This window comes from Aythya marila, assembly GCF_965140915.1.
Source record: "Aythya marila genome assembly, chromosome: Z".
NCBI classification, from domain to species: Eukaryota; Metazoa; Chordata; class Aves; order Anseriformes; family Anatidae; genus Aythya; species Aythya marila.
In genome coordinates, this window is record NC_139080.1 from 13155586 (window position 1) to 13172803 (window position 17218).

Consider the following 17218-nt stretch of genomic DNA (forward strand, 5'->3'; position numbering starts at 1 on the left):
GCTGAAACCAGAACATATGTAAAAGGGAAAATGTCTGTCAATTTTGTTAAGCTGTACAGATGTCATTTATCTGTTAAAAAGGGGAATAAATCACATTTGTTTCTCACCTGCATGTGTGATTGCCAGTAGTTGACAGTCTATGGATTCAGAATTTTCAATCACTGCTATTTGAACAATAGGTTTAAATACGGAACGATCTATTGTTCTAGAAAACAAAACAAAAAAAATACTTTTACTCTCAATCCAAAGAAACAAACAAAAACACTTTCTTCAAAAAATATACCACAACATTATTGACCTTAAATAAAATATTTTTACTTTATACCTATCATACATTTACCTGGCAATGCTCCCAGCAGCAGAAACTATAGCATTTTGTGAAAGAGAAGTAACCCTGGTCATTCCTTGACCATCTTGACCCAAATCGTAAACCTGCAATTTAAGGTTACAGCTTAGAGATTTAAAATTGCATTACTTCATACAGCCTCATCTATTACGCAGCAACTCAAACACTACTTTCACACCATCATCATGTTTCTATATGGCTGAAGGGAAGATCAAAAGGCTATTGTTTCCTCATAAGAAATTATTTTAGGTCTTTGGTAAACACTTGTGAAAGAAAGATGAAGATAATAATATCCTGACACAACTATAGAGAGTTCCTAAGTACTGAGGAAAACTTAAAATATTTATATACACATTAGTAGCATTGCAAAAAGTCATTAAGAATAAGTAACATACTTGCAGTACTCCTTTTTCTGAACGTGTGTATAAGATATTTCGCGAGTTGTCAATGGCAATTTGAACTACAGGATCTTGGGAGGGGGAAAAGAAAAAGGAGAAGTAGCAAATTAACAATGGAATCAGTGAAAACAAGTTTAAGTCAGAGTATCACTAAAATAAATAACCGAAAGGCAACAATAAAATGCAGGAGCCCCAGACAACTCTTAGGGAAAATGATATAAAAGAGCAAACAATTTCACACAACTATTAGTAAACTAAAAGAAAATTGAACAAAAAAAAAATGTAATTATTTCAAGTTTACATTAAATTATTGGGTAAGTCTTTTGTATTGGTACTTACCATCCTCTGAGAACGTGAACTGTAGCAACGAAGGAATAAGGAAAGACAGTGTGCTCTTTGAATGATTAATTTTTCTACATCGCTGGCTAAACCAACCTGCTTCAGCCTACAATTTAAAACAGACACATTGTTGAAAAAAAAAAAAAGCAAAACAAAAACCAAGCTGAACTATTAGTTAACACAAACAAAAAAATGTCATTAACAGTACAATTATGAAAAGAAGTAAAAATCTAAATGCCTGCATGTAACCCATAATTACCTGGTAAGCTACTTCATACAAGCAGCCATCCTTTCCAGCCAAAAAGATACGTCCATTATCAGTGGATGTTATTGCCAGAATGTAAGTATTGTCAGTAGGGAGTGAATAGAGAGGGTCTGGTAGCAGCTGCATTCCTCCAGACATACTGTCATTGAGTGACCCAGTACCTTAAATTAACAAATAAATAAAACTCTTCAGTTTTTAAGCTCTAGAAATGTTATAGATTTATAAACATTATTGGCTTGTGATTAGAAGCATTTCAGAAAACATGAAAAATTACAGGAGATTTTATAGTTACTAAAACAGACCTGGAAAAGCTATTCTTTTAAGTGAACTGCAGAGTAATGAATCTTCTGTTTTTTAAAGAAATAAAGCAAATACACTCTATAGATTTCAAAGTATGGACGTACAATATTTTTATAATGTTTTTGTACATTTGTCGTATTTTCTGAGAGTTGTATTCTTCTCTAAATCCCAACAATTCTAAAACCAATTTCTGCATTTCTCTTTAACAGCATGATAATACAAAAAGAGAACAAAATGATTGCAACCCTCTTTTTTTTTTTTTTTTTTTAAACAATTCTGTATTATTTCCTCTTAATATATATGGAATGAAAAACTTGGTATCAGGTTCTTGTTTTCTGGGATTAGAATATAAATGCCAAACAGGTTAACAAACTGCATTCATCATCTGTTATCTAGATTCATGTCCATCTTTTCCTTCCCTCTTGAACACGTCGTTTAATTAACAGGAGTATCTGTTTCAAAAGTTCTGTTCATGTTAAACAAGTGAATAATATTACTCAACCCTCCTATGGAAGTCCTGGATACAGCATGTGCACACCCTAAGAAAAGGGAAACATTTTACCACATTTCGAACATGATTTAAAAATTAGCAAATGTTCTTGTTTTCTTTCTTTCCTTTTTTTTTTTTTTAAACTAGCTATTAATGAAATAACCATTGTATATTTATAGAGTTGTTAATTCACAACTGAGAATACTACTGTAATACATGTATGTTCTTTAATTCACGTGGAAGAGAAATGGAAGAGAAAAAAAAAGAGAACTACCTGCTTGTATATTAGAGCAACTGAGCCCTAAAATCACAATATCCACAGGAGTTGCCAAAACAAGTAAGTGTCGTACATGAGGCTGGAATATACCTAAAGTGCGGAAGAAAATTAGATTTTAGTTTGCAGTCAGCTCTCAGACTCACAATGACTGTATGTATTCATGATGTTGATACAGTGAATGGTAAGAGGGAACAGTCATATTTAAGACCTAAGAATCTGTGAAACTCTAGAATTACAAAACAGATCAGTCAGCAGTTCAGTTTCCAGTTCATGTAGTAGAAGAACTTAAAAATGGCATTTTATTCTTTTTTTTAAAATTTTTATTTTACATTCAATCTTACTACCATTGTAACTTTGATATTATCTAAGCAGTAGCTATCTAAAGAACTGCATGTGCTAGAAACCAGGATCTCAAGGAAGTTGTCACTTGAATGGGACAACTTATAAGCAGTACAAATGTTAGAGTATGATGTAAGTATGAGCTTGCAAAAAACACAGGCTCAGAGTAAATGATTGTTAAGCTAAACATTATCTTTAGCTTGTAATTTAATTTTGTGATGTTTCTAAAAACAAACCTAAACATTTATCTTGCATATAGATGCAAAACACAGATTTTTACACACACAGATATAAAAAACATGTACAGAAAATTCATTAGCTGTCCAGTCATGATCACTCCTTACCTCCCTTTGGTTTTACAAGACCCACAGCAAGGATAGTTTCACTGAGGCCATCAAAATAAGCTAGATCTCCCCTGTCAACAAACGAGGAAAAAAACCTGCATAAGACTTGTTACGTAGTATCACATAATTACAAAATAAAACAAAGTCAGGTAGTCTATATTTAAATATTATTAATAGTTATTGTAATACTGTGAATATGTGCTATAACATGCTGAAGCCATCTACACCATTTGATTTGGGTGAAAACAGGTCCACTGAATGGAATGACAGAAAAACTGAAGCCAAATGGTAGTATTTTATACTTTTAGATTTTGTTAATTCATGCATTCTACTCTGAATTGCACAAAGTATCACCTACAACGCCAGTTAACATCTAGAGGAAGGAACATACATTATACCTTTTTCTCATAAAGAAACATATAATGCAAAAATTAAAAAAATTCTACCTCCTCCATAGTACCTTACCTTTAGCACCATGCATAATAGTGTTATCTGGTGAATGTATTTAATTAATATATTTTAAACTTTGTGACACAATGTAAATGTATAGAGGAGCTACATGAGGAGCAATCTTAACTTTAATCTTAAGAAATTCAACAAATTCCATAAAACAATTCATACGAGAATTCTTACAAAAAATATAATTCTTAAAAAAAGCAGAATTAGACAAACAAGGAAATGAACATGGAAATTATAAACTGCCATTTGAAAAGATGTTGAAATTATTTTCAGTGTTATGCATCTATTAGACAGGAAAGCTTCAATCACAATACTTTAAAAACAGTTAGAGTATATAGCCAAGGTACTAAGGTCACATAATTTATCATTGTGGAAATGACTGGCTGCTGTATGTGTATTAGTGTACTTACCAAATCTACTTAGGTTAGTTAGGCAATTGGTGTATACTTTTCTGGGGCATAATAAAAACCCTAGCCATAATACAGCAATAACTTTGGGACATTAGCTATGTCAAACCCTAAGCAAATACATTTTTTTTTGTTTCATCTTTACATGATTTGGGAGCGCTATTACTAACTCTTGAAACTCCTTAAACACTGATTAGTTAATAGTTTTAGTAAAACCTAAAATGAATTAAGACAACTTTATCTGAATAGCATTCCTCTGTGCTACAAGTAAACCATTTCCCACTGCTATGATTACTTAATTCCAACATAATACTGTCAGGAATGTGTTCTGTACGTACCCATCTTCATAGTTCCACATAAAAATGTCACTATCAATGGTTAGCCACGCTCTGCTGATCTCTGGAAATACTCCCATCATACAATTGCATTGCATATCTGAAGCATTGCTGATGTAAGGACTAAATGCATTTTGACAAGCAAAGGCAAAATCTCCCTTGAACATTTAAAAAAATTACTGCTTTACATACAGAGGCAGACAAACTATAAACATAAAGCATAAACATAAGCATAAACATTTGAAGTTCCTCATACAGGAACTAATTCCACTAGCACCCCTATACAAATTGACTTTGTTGTGACTTTATTGGACCCTTAAAAATGGAACATTAACACCACCAAGGTTCATTTCTAGGAGTCTGACTGAACTATTGGGGAAAAATGATTATGACAGAGCAGAAGTTTGTTTCTATTGTTATTACATACTCAACCTAACACGCTACTTTTCATCAGGATACGTCCAAACTGCTCCACTAGCTCTGGAGGAAGCGGGACTCTGCGGACTGAGCTGATCTCTGGAAGGTTAGGTATCGACAGCAGACCCGGACCTTGCAAAGGATAGTCCATATCTGTCATACCAGAAACGGTAGGGCTACCTGCAATTAAGAACAACAGCATGGAAAAAAGTTAGACTTCTCATAATGAATCAGTTGCTTAAGGAAAAAAAAAAAATCTCTATCTTTTCATGATTTTTTTCCCAGCTCCGTGAAAACAGAGCTGCAAACAAACCCTTAGGATAAGCCATTCCACCCCCAGCCTACTCTTTACCCCATTTCCTCCACGGGACTGTGTAGCCCTGTTTCCACTGCATGGCGAGGCATACAGTGGACACCCTCCTCTCCACAGCCCCCTGGGCAGCCGCAGGGAGCACAAAAGGCGTGTTTGGGAAGCGCCATCCCCGCTACACGTGGCGCAGCGCTCCCAAAAAGCGGCAGCATTTCGGGGCAGCCCTTCGCAGCTCTCCGTGCTGGGCGCCCTGCGGCCGCGCAGCACGGAGCTGGCCGCGGAGACAACCCCGGGCTCGCCCCCGCCCCCCGGGGCCCCTCACCGGGCGCGGGCACGGCCAGCAGCTCGGACAGGTCCGGGTAGCAGCGGTCGTCCTGGATCTGCCGGTCGATGATGCGGCCCGCGGCCTCCAGCGCCTCCTGCGCGGCGGGCGCGGCGGGGCTCATGGCAGCGGGCATGGCCGGGCCGGGCCGGGCGGCACCGGGACCGGCACCGGGACCGGCACCGGGACCGGCACCGGGACCAGGACGGGGACGGGGACCGGGAGCGGGAGCCGCAGCAGGGAAGCGGGAGCGGGAGCCACCCGCCCGCCTCTCCGCGCCAAATCCCGGCGGTCCCCGCGCTGCTGACGCCGTTCCGCCGGGCGGGGACAACGGGGGAGAAGGGGCAGGAGGAGGCGGCCCGGCCCCGCCGCTTCCTCCCCGCGCTGTTGTGGTTCCGGGCCGGCCGCGGCATGGAGCCGCCGGAGGGCGGTGAGCACCGGGACCGCGACCGCCACCCGGACCGGGACCGGGACCGGGACCCTCTGCTGAGCGCTTTTATCATCCTCCCTCTTTCTCTTTGCAGACGCCGAGATGCTGGCGGGACCCGACCCGGAGCTGGCGGCCACCATGGGCTTCTCCGGCTTCGGTGAGCCCCGAGGGGCTTCTAGGGACGGCTGGGGGTCCCGCCGGGTCCCCCGGGTTGGCTGTGGGGTGTGGGGGGCTGGCGGTGCTGGGGTGCTCCCCCCCTCCCCCCCCCCAAGCTTTGGGATCCCTCCCTGCAGCAGCCTGTCAGTCAGTCTCCTTCTTAACCCTTTTTCCATGTTTTTAGGGAAGAAAGCGCGCACGTTTGATCTCGAAGCCATGTTCGAGCAGACAAGAAGGACCGCCGTGGAAAGGAGCAGGAAGGTCTTGGGTAAGGAACTGGGGGGTGCTGACGCTTTAACGCATCCTAAAATATGTTTTGCTCTTTTTGTGCGTTGGGGTGATGAGCGAGGTGACTCCGACTGGCTACTTAGAAAACAAGTGTGGTTTTGCTGCAAAAGGACAGTCCTAAATCATTTGGGGATTGGTAAGCAGGCAAGTTACTAACTTACGCACGTTGTCAGAGCATGCAAGAGATCTGCCTGTGCCAGGTTCCTGTTGTGTGGCATGGAACACGAACACAGCAAAAAGCTGAATTCACCTAAAAGACTCTCTTATTTGAAATTTTGGAAGTTCCCTTCCAAAATTCAAACGAAACTTGCTACAAAGAGCAAGTCCTATGACATACAGTGGGTTATATAATAGCCTGCAAGTTTTTTTGTCTTCTGTTGTGCTGGTAATGTAGGGGGGGTTTCAAGGTGGTGGCTTGAGAGTAAATAGTGATGGAAATTGTATGTTTTGCTGCCCATATCCAAGCAAAAAACATTCAAAAGATGGTTCTTAGGGAGATACTTGTGTTTGTGGTGTTTTTTTTTTACTGTATGGGCTGCTGCAGGGAAAGGTAACTCCATCCCTGTCAGACCAGGCACAACCTAGTGTAGTGTATTAGAACTCTCTTTGCCAACACAAATGCCTATGTTTTCTCCTTCCACTTGGACAGCATGTCCAAAAATTTTTTTTTTTTTTTAAAAACAAAAATCAAAAAACAAAAAACTGATACCATTGTGGTTGAGCAGCTTTTGTCCTAAATTAGGCTTAATTTGCTTTCTGAACCGTTGCAGTTTGTTAAAACTGCAGACTTGAAGCCTCTTATTAAGAGAATGCAATTTTGTAAGACAGAATAAGATCGATGCAATGTTTGGTTTTATCTTTTTTGATTCCATGCAGAATCATGCGAATAGACCACTTTGGAGGCTTGTTGACTTTATGGATGTTAAAACACCATGAAATTCAAATATACAAGATTTCCAGAACTTGATTTGAACCCTTTTTTGAACTGACTAAATTTAAGCATAGTAAAACCTCTTCTGTGTTGAAAGTGTTTTCAGATGCAATACTCTTTCATGTCAAGCTATCGTCTCATCTTGGAGATCACCTATTTAAACCATGCTTTAGATCAGGAGGAAAATTCAATAAGTGTAATGTTTTTAAGTTAAGACATCTTGAAGTGCGTTTGGAACTCTTGCCCCCCTTCCCACCATCCAAACAAATTTCTAGGATCTAACCCATAAAGGAAACACAGCATATTATTCATTACAAAATTAGTCATTTTAGCAAAAATGACAAAGCTTTATATGTAATTCAGCTTTTTTTTTTTTTTTTTTTTGTAATCTGAGCATTTTCAAATTTCTTAAAATAACCCTAAGTTGACTTTCAACTATAGTAATTTTTATAGGAATATGTAATAATTATAGGAGTTATTAAGATCTGGGGAACTACAGGCCAGTCAGTCTCACCTCTGTGCCTGGCAAGATCATGAAGCAGATCCACCTGGAAACTGCTAAGGTGCATGGAAAATGAGGAGGTGACGGGTGACAGCTAACATGGGTTCACTAAGCGTAGATTGTCCCTGACAAACCTGGTGGCCTTTTCCTTTGGGATTACAGCATTGGTGGATAGGGGAAGAGCAATTGATGTCAGCTACTTGGACTTGTGCAAAGCATTAGGCACTGTCCCACACAATATCCTTGTCTCTAAATTGGAGAGACATGGTTTTGATGGATGGACCATTTGGTGTGTAAGAGCTGTGGTCAACAGCTCAGTGTCCGTGCAGAGATGAGTAACAAGTGGTGTTGCTCAGGAGTCAATATTGGAACTGGCATTGTTTAATGTCTTTGTTGGTGACATGGACGTTGGGATTGAATGCACCAATGTTGCCAACAACACCAAGCTGTGTAGTGCAGTCAACATGCTGGAGGGAAAGGGATGCCAACCAGAGGGACCCGGGCAGACTTGAGACGGGCCCATGTGAACCAGGTCCTGCACCTGGGCCAGGGCAATCCCAAGCACAAAGACAGGCTGGCTAGAGAATGGATTGAAGGCAGCTCTGAGGAGAAGGAACTGGCGGTGTTGATTGATGAGAAGCTTAACATCAGCCAGCAATGTGTGCGTGCAGCCCAGAAAGCCAACTGTGTCCTTGGCTGCATCAAACGTAGTGTGGCCAGTGGGTCAATGGAGATGATTCTTTCCATCCACTCCGCTCTTGTGAGACACCACCTGGCGTCCTGAACCCAGCTAAAGGACCTCCAACATAAGCACATGGACCTGTTGAGTGAGCCCAGAAGAAGGCCATGAAGAGGATCAAAGGGCTGGAGCACCTTTCTTGTGAAGACAGGCTGAGGGAGTTGGGGTTGCTCATTCTGGGGAAGAGAAGGTTCCTGGGAGACCTCACTGCAGCCTTTCCATACTTAAGGGGGTCCTGCAGGAAAGCAGGATAGGGACTCTTTGTCAGGGAGTGGAGTGCTAGGACAAGGAGTAATGGCTTTAAACTAGAAGAGAGTAGATTTAGATTAGATATTAGGAAAAAAAAATATTTCCCGTGAGGGTGGTGAGGCAATGGAATGAAGAAGAAGCAGTAGATGCCCAATTGCTGGAGGTTTTCAAGGCCAGGTTGGATGGGGTCCTGGGCAACCTGGTCTAGCAGGTGACATCCCTTCCCCTGGCGGGGGGGGGGGGGAAGAGGGTTGGAATTAGATGATCTTTAAGGTCCCTTCCAACCCAAACTTTTCTATTCTGTCACTTTATATAGATCTAAAAATGAAGAAAGTTGTTTTACTGTCCTCAGCAGGCCTCTAATTGTATCCGTTTTACAAAAATCTTGATTATTTGTCAATTATGTGTTCTTCATATTCAGAGGCTCGAGAAAGAGAAAAGGAAGAACAGGCTGAAAAAGAACTTAAAAGTCGACACGCTGATTCATCGGCTTCAGCCTCAAGTGCAACAGGAGTTGGGTCCACATTAAAACCAAGGTACTTAATTATGGTGGGAAGTGTCATTTAACTTTTCTTAGCTGAAAGGGCTTTTTTCAGTTGTATTTTTTTATTTTTTGTTGAGTTCGAGTGAGTGTGGAGAGTGGGTGGGGGAATGATAATTGCTTAACTTACGTGAACATGCCTATGCTATCTGATGTCTTAGAGTGGAAATGCTGTTATTTATCTGTACTTTCTTGGATGTGTCAGTATTTGTAAATATTGCAGTTGTATATATTTAATAGTTAAGGTTATGTGTTAAGTAACTATTAAAATTGTTTGGCATGCTTTAAAAAAACACAGCAATATTATCTGTTTATTTTTTTGAAAATACATCGTCAAATACAGAGCATACAGGTGCTGACTTTATTGGATATATAGGATATACTTGTTCAAGCCTACTAAAGAATAGCAAAGTTAGGTGGAGAGACTAAGTGTACATACCGTATGGAGTAGTGGTAGGACTGCATAAATATTCTGATTTGAAATTTACTCCACAACTTTTTTGAAGTTTGCATGGCATTGACAAATAGCAGATGTTACTGCTTTGACTATTTGTATTCTTCAATGCTGCAAAACCCGAAGTAGCAACATGTAACAGAGGCCACATCACTCCTTCGAGTTTGTTGACATCAATATACTGTAAATTTATAGGGTTTTCTATCTACAGAAGTCTTACAACCCATATACTACTCTGGTACACTCTTTATGTGTCTGCTAGGCTGATTGTATGTGGTGGGTTTTTACAGACAAGCCTGCAGCATTGCAGACTGTGAACAAATTTCTTCTTTGCCTGTTATTTGTGGAAAGCACAAATGAGCTGTGGACTCGCACTGAAATAACGGGTCACACAACATACTTCCCTATAGATCTGTATTATGTCTTACATAGGAGGGAGAAGTATGTGCTCCTGTTCACTTTTGATGCTCTTCCTAGTGAAACAATAGAGACTGACAAGAATTAGATTGTGTATATATGGGTGACTTCAATATAAGTATTCAGTTAAAACAAATAGTAGGCAGATGATACAGGGTGTTTTCTGTCATTTCACTAAGGGATTTGAGAGAAGAGTATTCTAGGCTCTTTGGATAAAAGAAAGTAATAATTATCTATCAGCATTATGAGTTACAAAGTAGGCTCTGGTAACTCACCAAGGTCCTGTTTATAATAAGTTTTTGTTGTTTTTTTAACTGAGGACTGGCATGAAAAACTCACAGAAATGGAAGGTGAACGTGTTAACTTGCAGTATTATATTTCCTTGTAAATTATGGTACTCAGTTTAGAACTTAGTGCTTAAAACAGAAAGCTAGTGAAGGAGACACACCATTGTGCCTCAGCCTAAATTCAGTGGGATAATCCTTCAACTGGCAATTGAAATCTGAATTATAGGACTCAAGGGTATTGTTTTTTATGATGTAGATTTTAGTTACTAAAATTGAATTTACAGCTTATTCTTTTTCTCTGAAAATGGCAACGCTATTTTTTTTTTCTTTAAATTCCACATATATTTATCTATCATAGTGGCTCTCATACTAATTTTACAATTGTTAGCAAGGGGTTGTTTAATACAAAATGGTGTGATTCTAGTGATTCTTTTTGCTTTTTGAATTAATTTGCTAGAGAGAAATGATTGCAATAGTTATAGTATTTACACACGTATGCATAAGGACAATAGTAATTATACTTTGTGAAAGAAAAGCATAGAGTCATAGAATGGTTTGGATTGGAAGGGACCTTAAAGATCACCTGGTCTCAGCCCTCCTGCCATGGGCAGGGACACCTCCCAGCAGACCAGGTTGCTCAAAGCCTCATCCAACCTGTTCTTGAGCACTTCCAGGGATAGAACATCCACAATATCCACAATTAAAAAATGCTAGTATATAAAAAATAAAAAGTCTAAGAAATTAAAGTAGATGATGTGAGGCGAGTTAACACATGGTGGGGGGGAGGGGCAGGGAAATGCCCACATACTTACACAACTCTCTGAATGTTTTTCGTTATTTTCAGTCTGTGTGCCATCTGTACTCTAATCCAGCTTTCTATTTTCCTCTTAAAAGCATGTTTTACTTATTGAGGAGGTAATGAGGGAAAGCAAAAAATAGTTCCTTATATTCCTCTGAATTGTGGTAAAGGGGTTGCTTTAACAGCATCTGGTAGAGGAAGACTGTACGGCTGAAAGTTGAAACAAGTGCCATGATACATCTGCTCTCTTGTTTTGTCATTTCTGCCAGCACCCCCTGTCACAGTCTGACGAATGTTACTCAGCTAGACGGGCTTTTGGCCTGGCTGTGTTGGGCTGTTCGTGTGTTTGACTGCCTTTCCTGCTGGAACAGAGTAAAACAGCAGCTGTAGCTGAAATCCTTGGATATCTCTGCCAAGCTTGGAGTGTGGTGAAAAACAGCACTGAATTTCTGATCATTTAATATGAAGAATAATTGCATAGCCTCTCAAAATGCTGAAGTGTTTGAATGTATTGATTCTGCCTAGTAAATAAGGAAACTATATGTTTAGGCAATTAGGGTGGAAGCTAGGTATTGTTCTTGAGTGTCTGTAGAAAGATCTAAAAGTCTGTGACTCTGGGATTGGAGGGGCCTCCTTCAGTCATTGCATTGTATACACTCCTACTGGCAGCTACATGGTTTCGTTCCATTCCAAACTAACTAATTTTTTTGGCTTTTAGGGAAAAGCTATGTGGTTTACTAGTCTGGGAACATGTGTCAGTTTTTTCAGATCAACTCGTCACACACAGCGTGCTAAGGCCTTGCAGAGAGATCTGGACAAATCAGAGAACTGGGCAATCACCAATAGTATGAAGTTTAACAAGAGCCAGTGCTGGATTCTGCATCTGGGAAGAGGTGACCCTGGCTGTACATACAGACCGGGGGGTGCGAGGCTGAAGGGGATCTTGGTGTTCCCATCAACCTCAAGTTAAGCATGAGTCACCAGAGTGCCCTGGCAGCCAGGAGGGCCAACCATGCCCTGGGGTGCATCAGGCAAAGCACTGCTAGCTGGTTGAGGGAAGGGATTGTCCTGCTCTGCTCTGCGCTGGTGTGTCCTCACCTCCAGTACTGTTTGCATCCTTGGGTGCCACAGTATAAGAAAGAGGTAAAACTGTTAGAGAGTGCCCAAAGGAGGGCTACAAAGATCGTGAAGGGCACAGAGGGCAAGATGTATGAGGAGCAGCTGAGGCCTCTTGGTTTGTTCATCCCAGAGCAGAGCAGGCTGAGGGGAGGCCTCATGGCGGCCTGCAGCTCCCTCACGAGGGGAGCGGAGAGGCAGGCGCTGAGCTCTGCTCTCTGGGGACAGCGACAGGACCCGAGGGAACGGCATGGAGCTGGGACAGGGGAGGGTCAGGCTGGGGGTTAGGGAAAGGTTCTGCACCCAGAGGGTGGTCGGGCGCTGGGACAGGCTCCCCAGGGCAGTGGCCACATCACTGAGCTGCCGGAGTTCAGGAAGCATTTGGACAACATTCTCAGACATAGAGTCTGATTTTTTGGGTGGTCCTTTGGGGACCCAGCAGTTGGACTTGATGATCCTTGTTGGGTCTTTTACAACTTGGATATTCTATGATTTGATCTTATAAAATAGTTAATTTTGGTGATACTGAACTTGAAGAATTTTGAAGGACCCAAATGTCCTTCTTTTTACCTCTTACGGTAAAAGGACATTGATTGTCCCATTGCTATAGAGTGAAAGAAGCTCATTTTATTTGAGTTAGATTTATTGTGCGGTCATATCCTGACCTAGGTCTTTAAATGTCTCTCATCACTATGCAAAACAAAGTTTGTATGTAGATGTAATATCTTTTATTAGGCTAGTAAATATAGTTGGAAAAATTAGACAAGCTTTCAGGCATGCAAGCCCTTCTCATCACTGTGACATCTGAGGACCTAATTCACGTTGGTTTTAGTTTGTTTTGATTTCTTCCTAAAATAGAATTCCATTTGCTTATCCAAGACAAATATTTGCTGTATAGCCTATTACCTGCTTGGTGTGCAGCTGTTTTAGGGAGGTTGTGTGTTCTGTCACAATTACACAGTTCAGAACCTCTTTTCATAGTGCTTTATTATGTTCTTGAGCTTCTTTGTTTTTATTATAGTTTTTAAATGATAACCTAAACTTTTAAGAAAAGAGGAAACACCTCTGTAGTCTCTTTTTCTTCCCATTATTAAAGTATCCTTTGCAGTTGGCTGAATTTTAAATTCACATACATGCTCTCAAAATGTAAGTTGCCAAAGCATGTCTTGCAACTTGAGTTCATCTGACCTGATCAGAAAGGACTTCCACTGCAAAGTGAATGATACACTGTAGCCTAGGCAAAAAGTAAGAATTTGTGCTCACCCCTTTTAACTTGTACCAGTTAAAATGCCGCATACCTGATAACTACCAGCAGAGGGAGCCCATTTATTTCGGATGAACTGAATGAATGGGGAATAAGTAGTTCTACTTTCTTTCCAGAAATTTTCCAATGCCAAAACCAATGTGTTTAAAACAGCTGATTTAGAAATCAGTGAAATGATAATTTAAATGCAACTTTTAGAATCTAGACATGGAACAGTCTAGATTCCGTACATCAAATATTTGGCTGACAGTACTTGATTCCCTGCTGATTACCAGCATTAAAAAGCAAGTGCCATGCTTTGTGTTCTTGCTCTGGTGGTGAGCCTGGATCGTTACTCTTTTGAGTTCCACCATGGTGAGGGAAGTGCAGAGGGTTTGGATACGCTGCAACCTGTAGCAGCGGTTTGGTGGAGATGCTGTGTATCAGTGTGTTCTGCTGGCTTCTAAGTATTTTAGATATAAACATATCTAAGTATTTTTAGATCATATTAGTGATGTGTTGCTGTTACTTTTACATTCCACCTAACTTTCTCCTTCTTGTATTCTGCCTTTTTCTAATTATCTGATGCTATGTTATTCCTTTTTTGTTTAAAGCTTTTTTTATGCTTTCAAGATGATGGTGGGTCTACATTATGTTAATAAAAATGAGTTTACGTTTTGCTCCTAATTTCAGTGTTTGTGCAAATTTTATGTCAGTGCTGAACATCTCTGATCTGAAATTCATGTGGACATGCCAGTTTCTTAAAATATTGATACATTTTTTAAAATATTTTACATGCAGAGACACAGCTAGTAGTGAAAGTGAAGACAGCTCAGATGAAGAGTTAATTGGTCCTTCCATGCAATCCCAGACTTCTGCTCAAGGTCCAGTTGGTGGTGATGATGATGACGATGATGAAGAATTCATTGGGCCACCACTTCCACCTGGCTTCAAGGATAGTGATGATGATGATACAGAAGAGGAAGATAATGTAAGTATTTTGTTTCTCTTTACACAGAATCACAGAATTGAAGGGGTTGGAAGGGACCTTGAAAGATCATCGGGTCCAAGCTGCCTGCCAGAGAAGGTTTCTTAGAGCAGGCTGCCCAGTTAGGTGTCCAGATGGGCCTTGAATATCTCCAGAGAAGGAGACTCCACAACCTCCCTGGGCAGCCTGTTCCAGTGCTCCAATGTTTAATGTTTTAACATTTTGAGTAAACTCTAATTTGTTAGTATGCTTTTTCCTTTATGATTGAAATTTCAGGTGAAGCATGGCTGTTGTTTGAAATAAAGTTTTTCTGTATTTTTTTCCTAATGATTATTCAACAAACACAATGATTTTCATTGAAAAATACTCATGTTTTTAAAACATATGAATCTCAACTGAAATTCATCATCAGCATATTTCATTTACTCTTTTTTTTTTTCCCACGGTATAAAAGAACTATACAAATAAATATTTTATATAAATAGTTTAGTTTTCTTGTTTCCTAGTGCACGTGTAGAATTTTTGTCAGGAAAGAAGAGGTATAGGTAGACTTGAGTCTAGGGAAAATCATTATGCCAAAATTGCTCTGAGAAAATGTACAGATGTAGATGAGGGGTGTTTTTTCTGTGTGTTTGTTTGCTTTTAAATAAATGCCAGGCTGGTTTGTTCAAGCATATATAGGCTCTTTTCTTGTATGTTAGAAGTAAGGAGAAAACCAGAAACAGCCTAATATGGATACTGTAGATACGGAGTTGATAAACTTCTAGCTAAGTGGAAAGGCATTTAATAGTTTGATCTGCTTTCTCCAAACCTTCATGGATTGAATGTATCATGGCAGTGGATGTTGTATGATGGTTTCTGTGCTTTTTTTTGTATCAGTAATGATATAAGTCCTGTAAAAACAGCTTTGCTAATGCTATTCTGAACCATTTGGTAGCAGACAAAACTGATATGTCCTATTGAATAACTGCAAGTGTAATCCCCCAAAAAACAACTCTCAGATGTCTCAGGTATTTCTTGCCAGTTCCTATTCATTTCTGGCCAGGTGTTCATCTTCTTTTTTCTTTTCCTGTAAATTCTTACCTTGAATCACGTCAAATATAATATTAAAGTTTAGAATTCTGACTGAAAAAGGATGAGAAAAGAACGAGAGAAACTTCTTAATCAGTAACTTACACGATTGCTAGTGGGAGCCTAACCTTGTATGTTAATTTTTCGCAGTGTTTAGTGTCCCCCCTCCCCACCCCGCCCTGGGAGATGAGTGGTGGGAAACTCTGATGCTTGAGTATTTTTATTGCTTTGTCTGGTCTGCTTACTGATTTTCTTAATTATCAAACTGTACATTGTGGGGCCATATCCCCTGTGATCTCATTTGTACCCTATGCATGACTCATTTTGTCTTAGGGAACCAGCTGTTGATAGATACCAAGCTATCTTTGAGAATGTTGTAAGTCATAAGTGCCTTAAGTTAACTTATGACTTGTATCTGTATCAGGAATCCCATTTACTTCAAGCTGTTAATGGCACTGCAGAGTCAGGCAATATTCCTGAGAACATCGTAGATCAGCATGTTTTGGTTGCTGTCGGTCATGTCATAATGAAGTCACTACTTTTCTGTCAGATTTCATCTTTTCTACCACCTCAGATGTGCTTGTTTGAATGTTTTTAGCTAATAGTAAGATCTGAAAATACAGTACTTTACCCAGACATTTTATCAAACATGCGTTTCTAACAGATAATCAGAAAAACAGTTACTGTCTTGAAAAGTACTTAAATGTATTGATGTTGAAGGAAGTGTTCCCTCTCTTTCAGTTTGGGCTTTAAATAATTTTTAGCCTTTTTCAGGATCCAGTACATTAGTGTGGGTTGTGTAAATCCTCTGTATTGTCTTTTTTTTCAAATTGACATGAATCTGGGTTCACTACAAAGAAGAACAATGTCTGAAAGTATCTATTAATATCTGGTAACTTTGTGCATGCATACACTAGGAAGTGGTAAATCTCAAAGTATGCTTGTTCTGCACAGGTGTTCTGTTTGTTCTTTGGGGCCTCATCAGAATGCCCTTCTGCATTACAGGTCTCCCTAGCTGTCCCTATTTCTCTTCCTAGAGAAAATAATCTTTTGCTTTGCTGTCAGCACTTTTGAAGATTGTAACTGCATATAACACTGAGTAATTGAATCCACACATAAAGAAGCAACCAGGCTTGGGAACAGGGTCCTGCAGGTACCTTTAATCTTTGGCATTGTAAAAGTTCTCCAAGATGCTCAAAGGAATTCAGTGTCTATGACACTAAAATAAAACAGTGTCAGTGTAAACTTGAAATCACAGCAAATCCTCTCACTTAAACCCAAAATTTAAACTCCTGTCTGCTGATATTTCACAGAAATATTACAAAAAACTTTACATCAGTAAAAAAAAACTTTAAAAAACTAAAAAGTAAAAAAACTTTACATTAGCTTTATTACTAATTGCTTTGTTTCAGTATTAACTTGTTTACATCAATTTATTTTTTTTAAACAACAAATGAGATTTGAAAGCACCAGAACTATAAATGGTCCTTAAATGAAAAAAGTTACATTGCTGTGGAATGCTGGGATTTATAGTTTCCTTGTCAGGGCCTTAAGGAATTAAATTGATTTCTAAACTTACTGTATTTAAATTGTTCTTCCTAATAATCAAACGCATTTTGTATGTGTTGCAAAATCATAGAGGATTTTGCTTAAAAACAA

At 39.7% G+C, this 17218-nt stretch overlaps 2 protein-coding genes across 2 annotated transcripts in view; one reads left to right on the top strand and one right to left on the bottom strand.

The window, feature by feature from the left end:
- The window catches only part of NUP155 (nucleoporin 155), a 30606-nt gene extending 24976 nt beyond the window's left edge, over positions 1-5630 (bottom strand). The window contains exons 1-10 of the mRNA XM_082783004.1: positions 5349-5630; positions 4759-4896; positions 4303-4399; positions 3099-3169; positions 2413-2505; positions 1343-1509; positions 1084-1189; positions 742-815; positions 341-432; positions 108-205 (exon numbers count right to left, since the gene is read on the bottom strand). Coding sequence (XP_082639130.1) covers positions 108-205; positions 341-432; positions 742-815; positions 1084-1189; positions 1343-1509; positions 2413-2505; positions 3099-3169; positions 4303-4399; positions 4759-4896; positions 5349-5484 — 1072 coding nt within the window. The 5' untranslated portion in view covers positions 5485-5630. The remainder of the gene's footprint in view (positions 1-107; positions 206-340; positions 433-741; positions 816-1083; positions 1190-1342; positions 1510-2412; positions 2506-3098; positions 3170-4302; positions 4400-4758; positions 4897-5348) is intronic.
- Positions 5631-5692: 62 nt separating this feature from the next.
- WDR70 (WD repeat domain 70) overlaps positions 5693-17218 on the top strand; it is a 142467-nt gene continuing 130941 nt past the window's right edge. Inside the window, exons 1-5 of the mRNA XM_082783005.1 lie at positions 5693-5778; positions 5873-5935; positions 6119-6202; positions 9065-9179; positions 14302-14491. Of these exons, the coding sequence (XP_082639131.1) occupies positions 5760-5778; positions 5873-5935; positions 6119-6202; positions 9065-9179; positions 14302-14491 (471 nt within the window). The 5' untranslated portion in view covers positions 5693-5759. The remainder of the gene's footprint in view (positions 5779-5872; positions 5936-6118; positions 6203-9064; positions 9180-14301; positions 14492-17218) is intronic.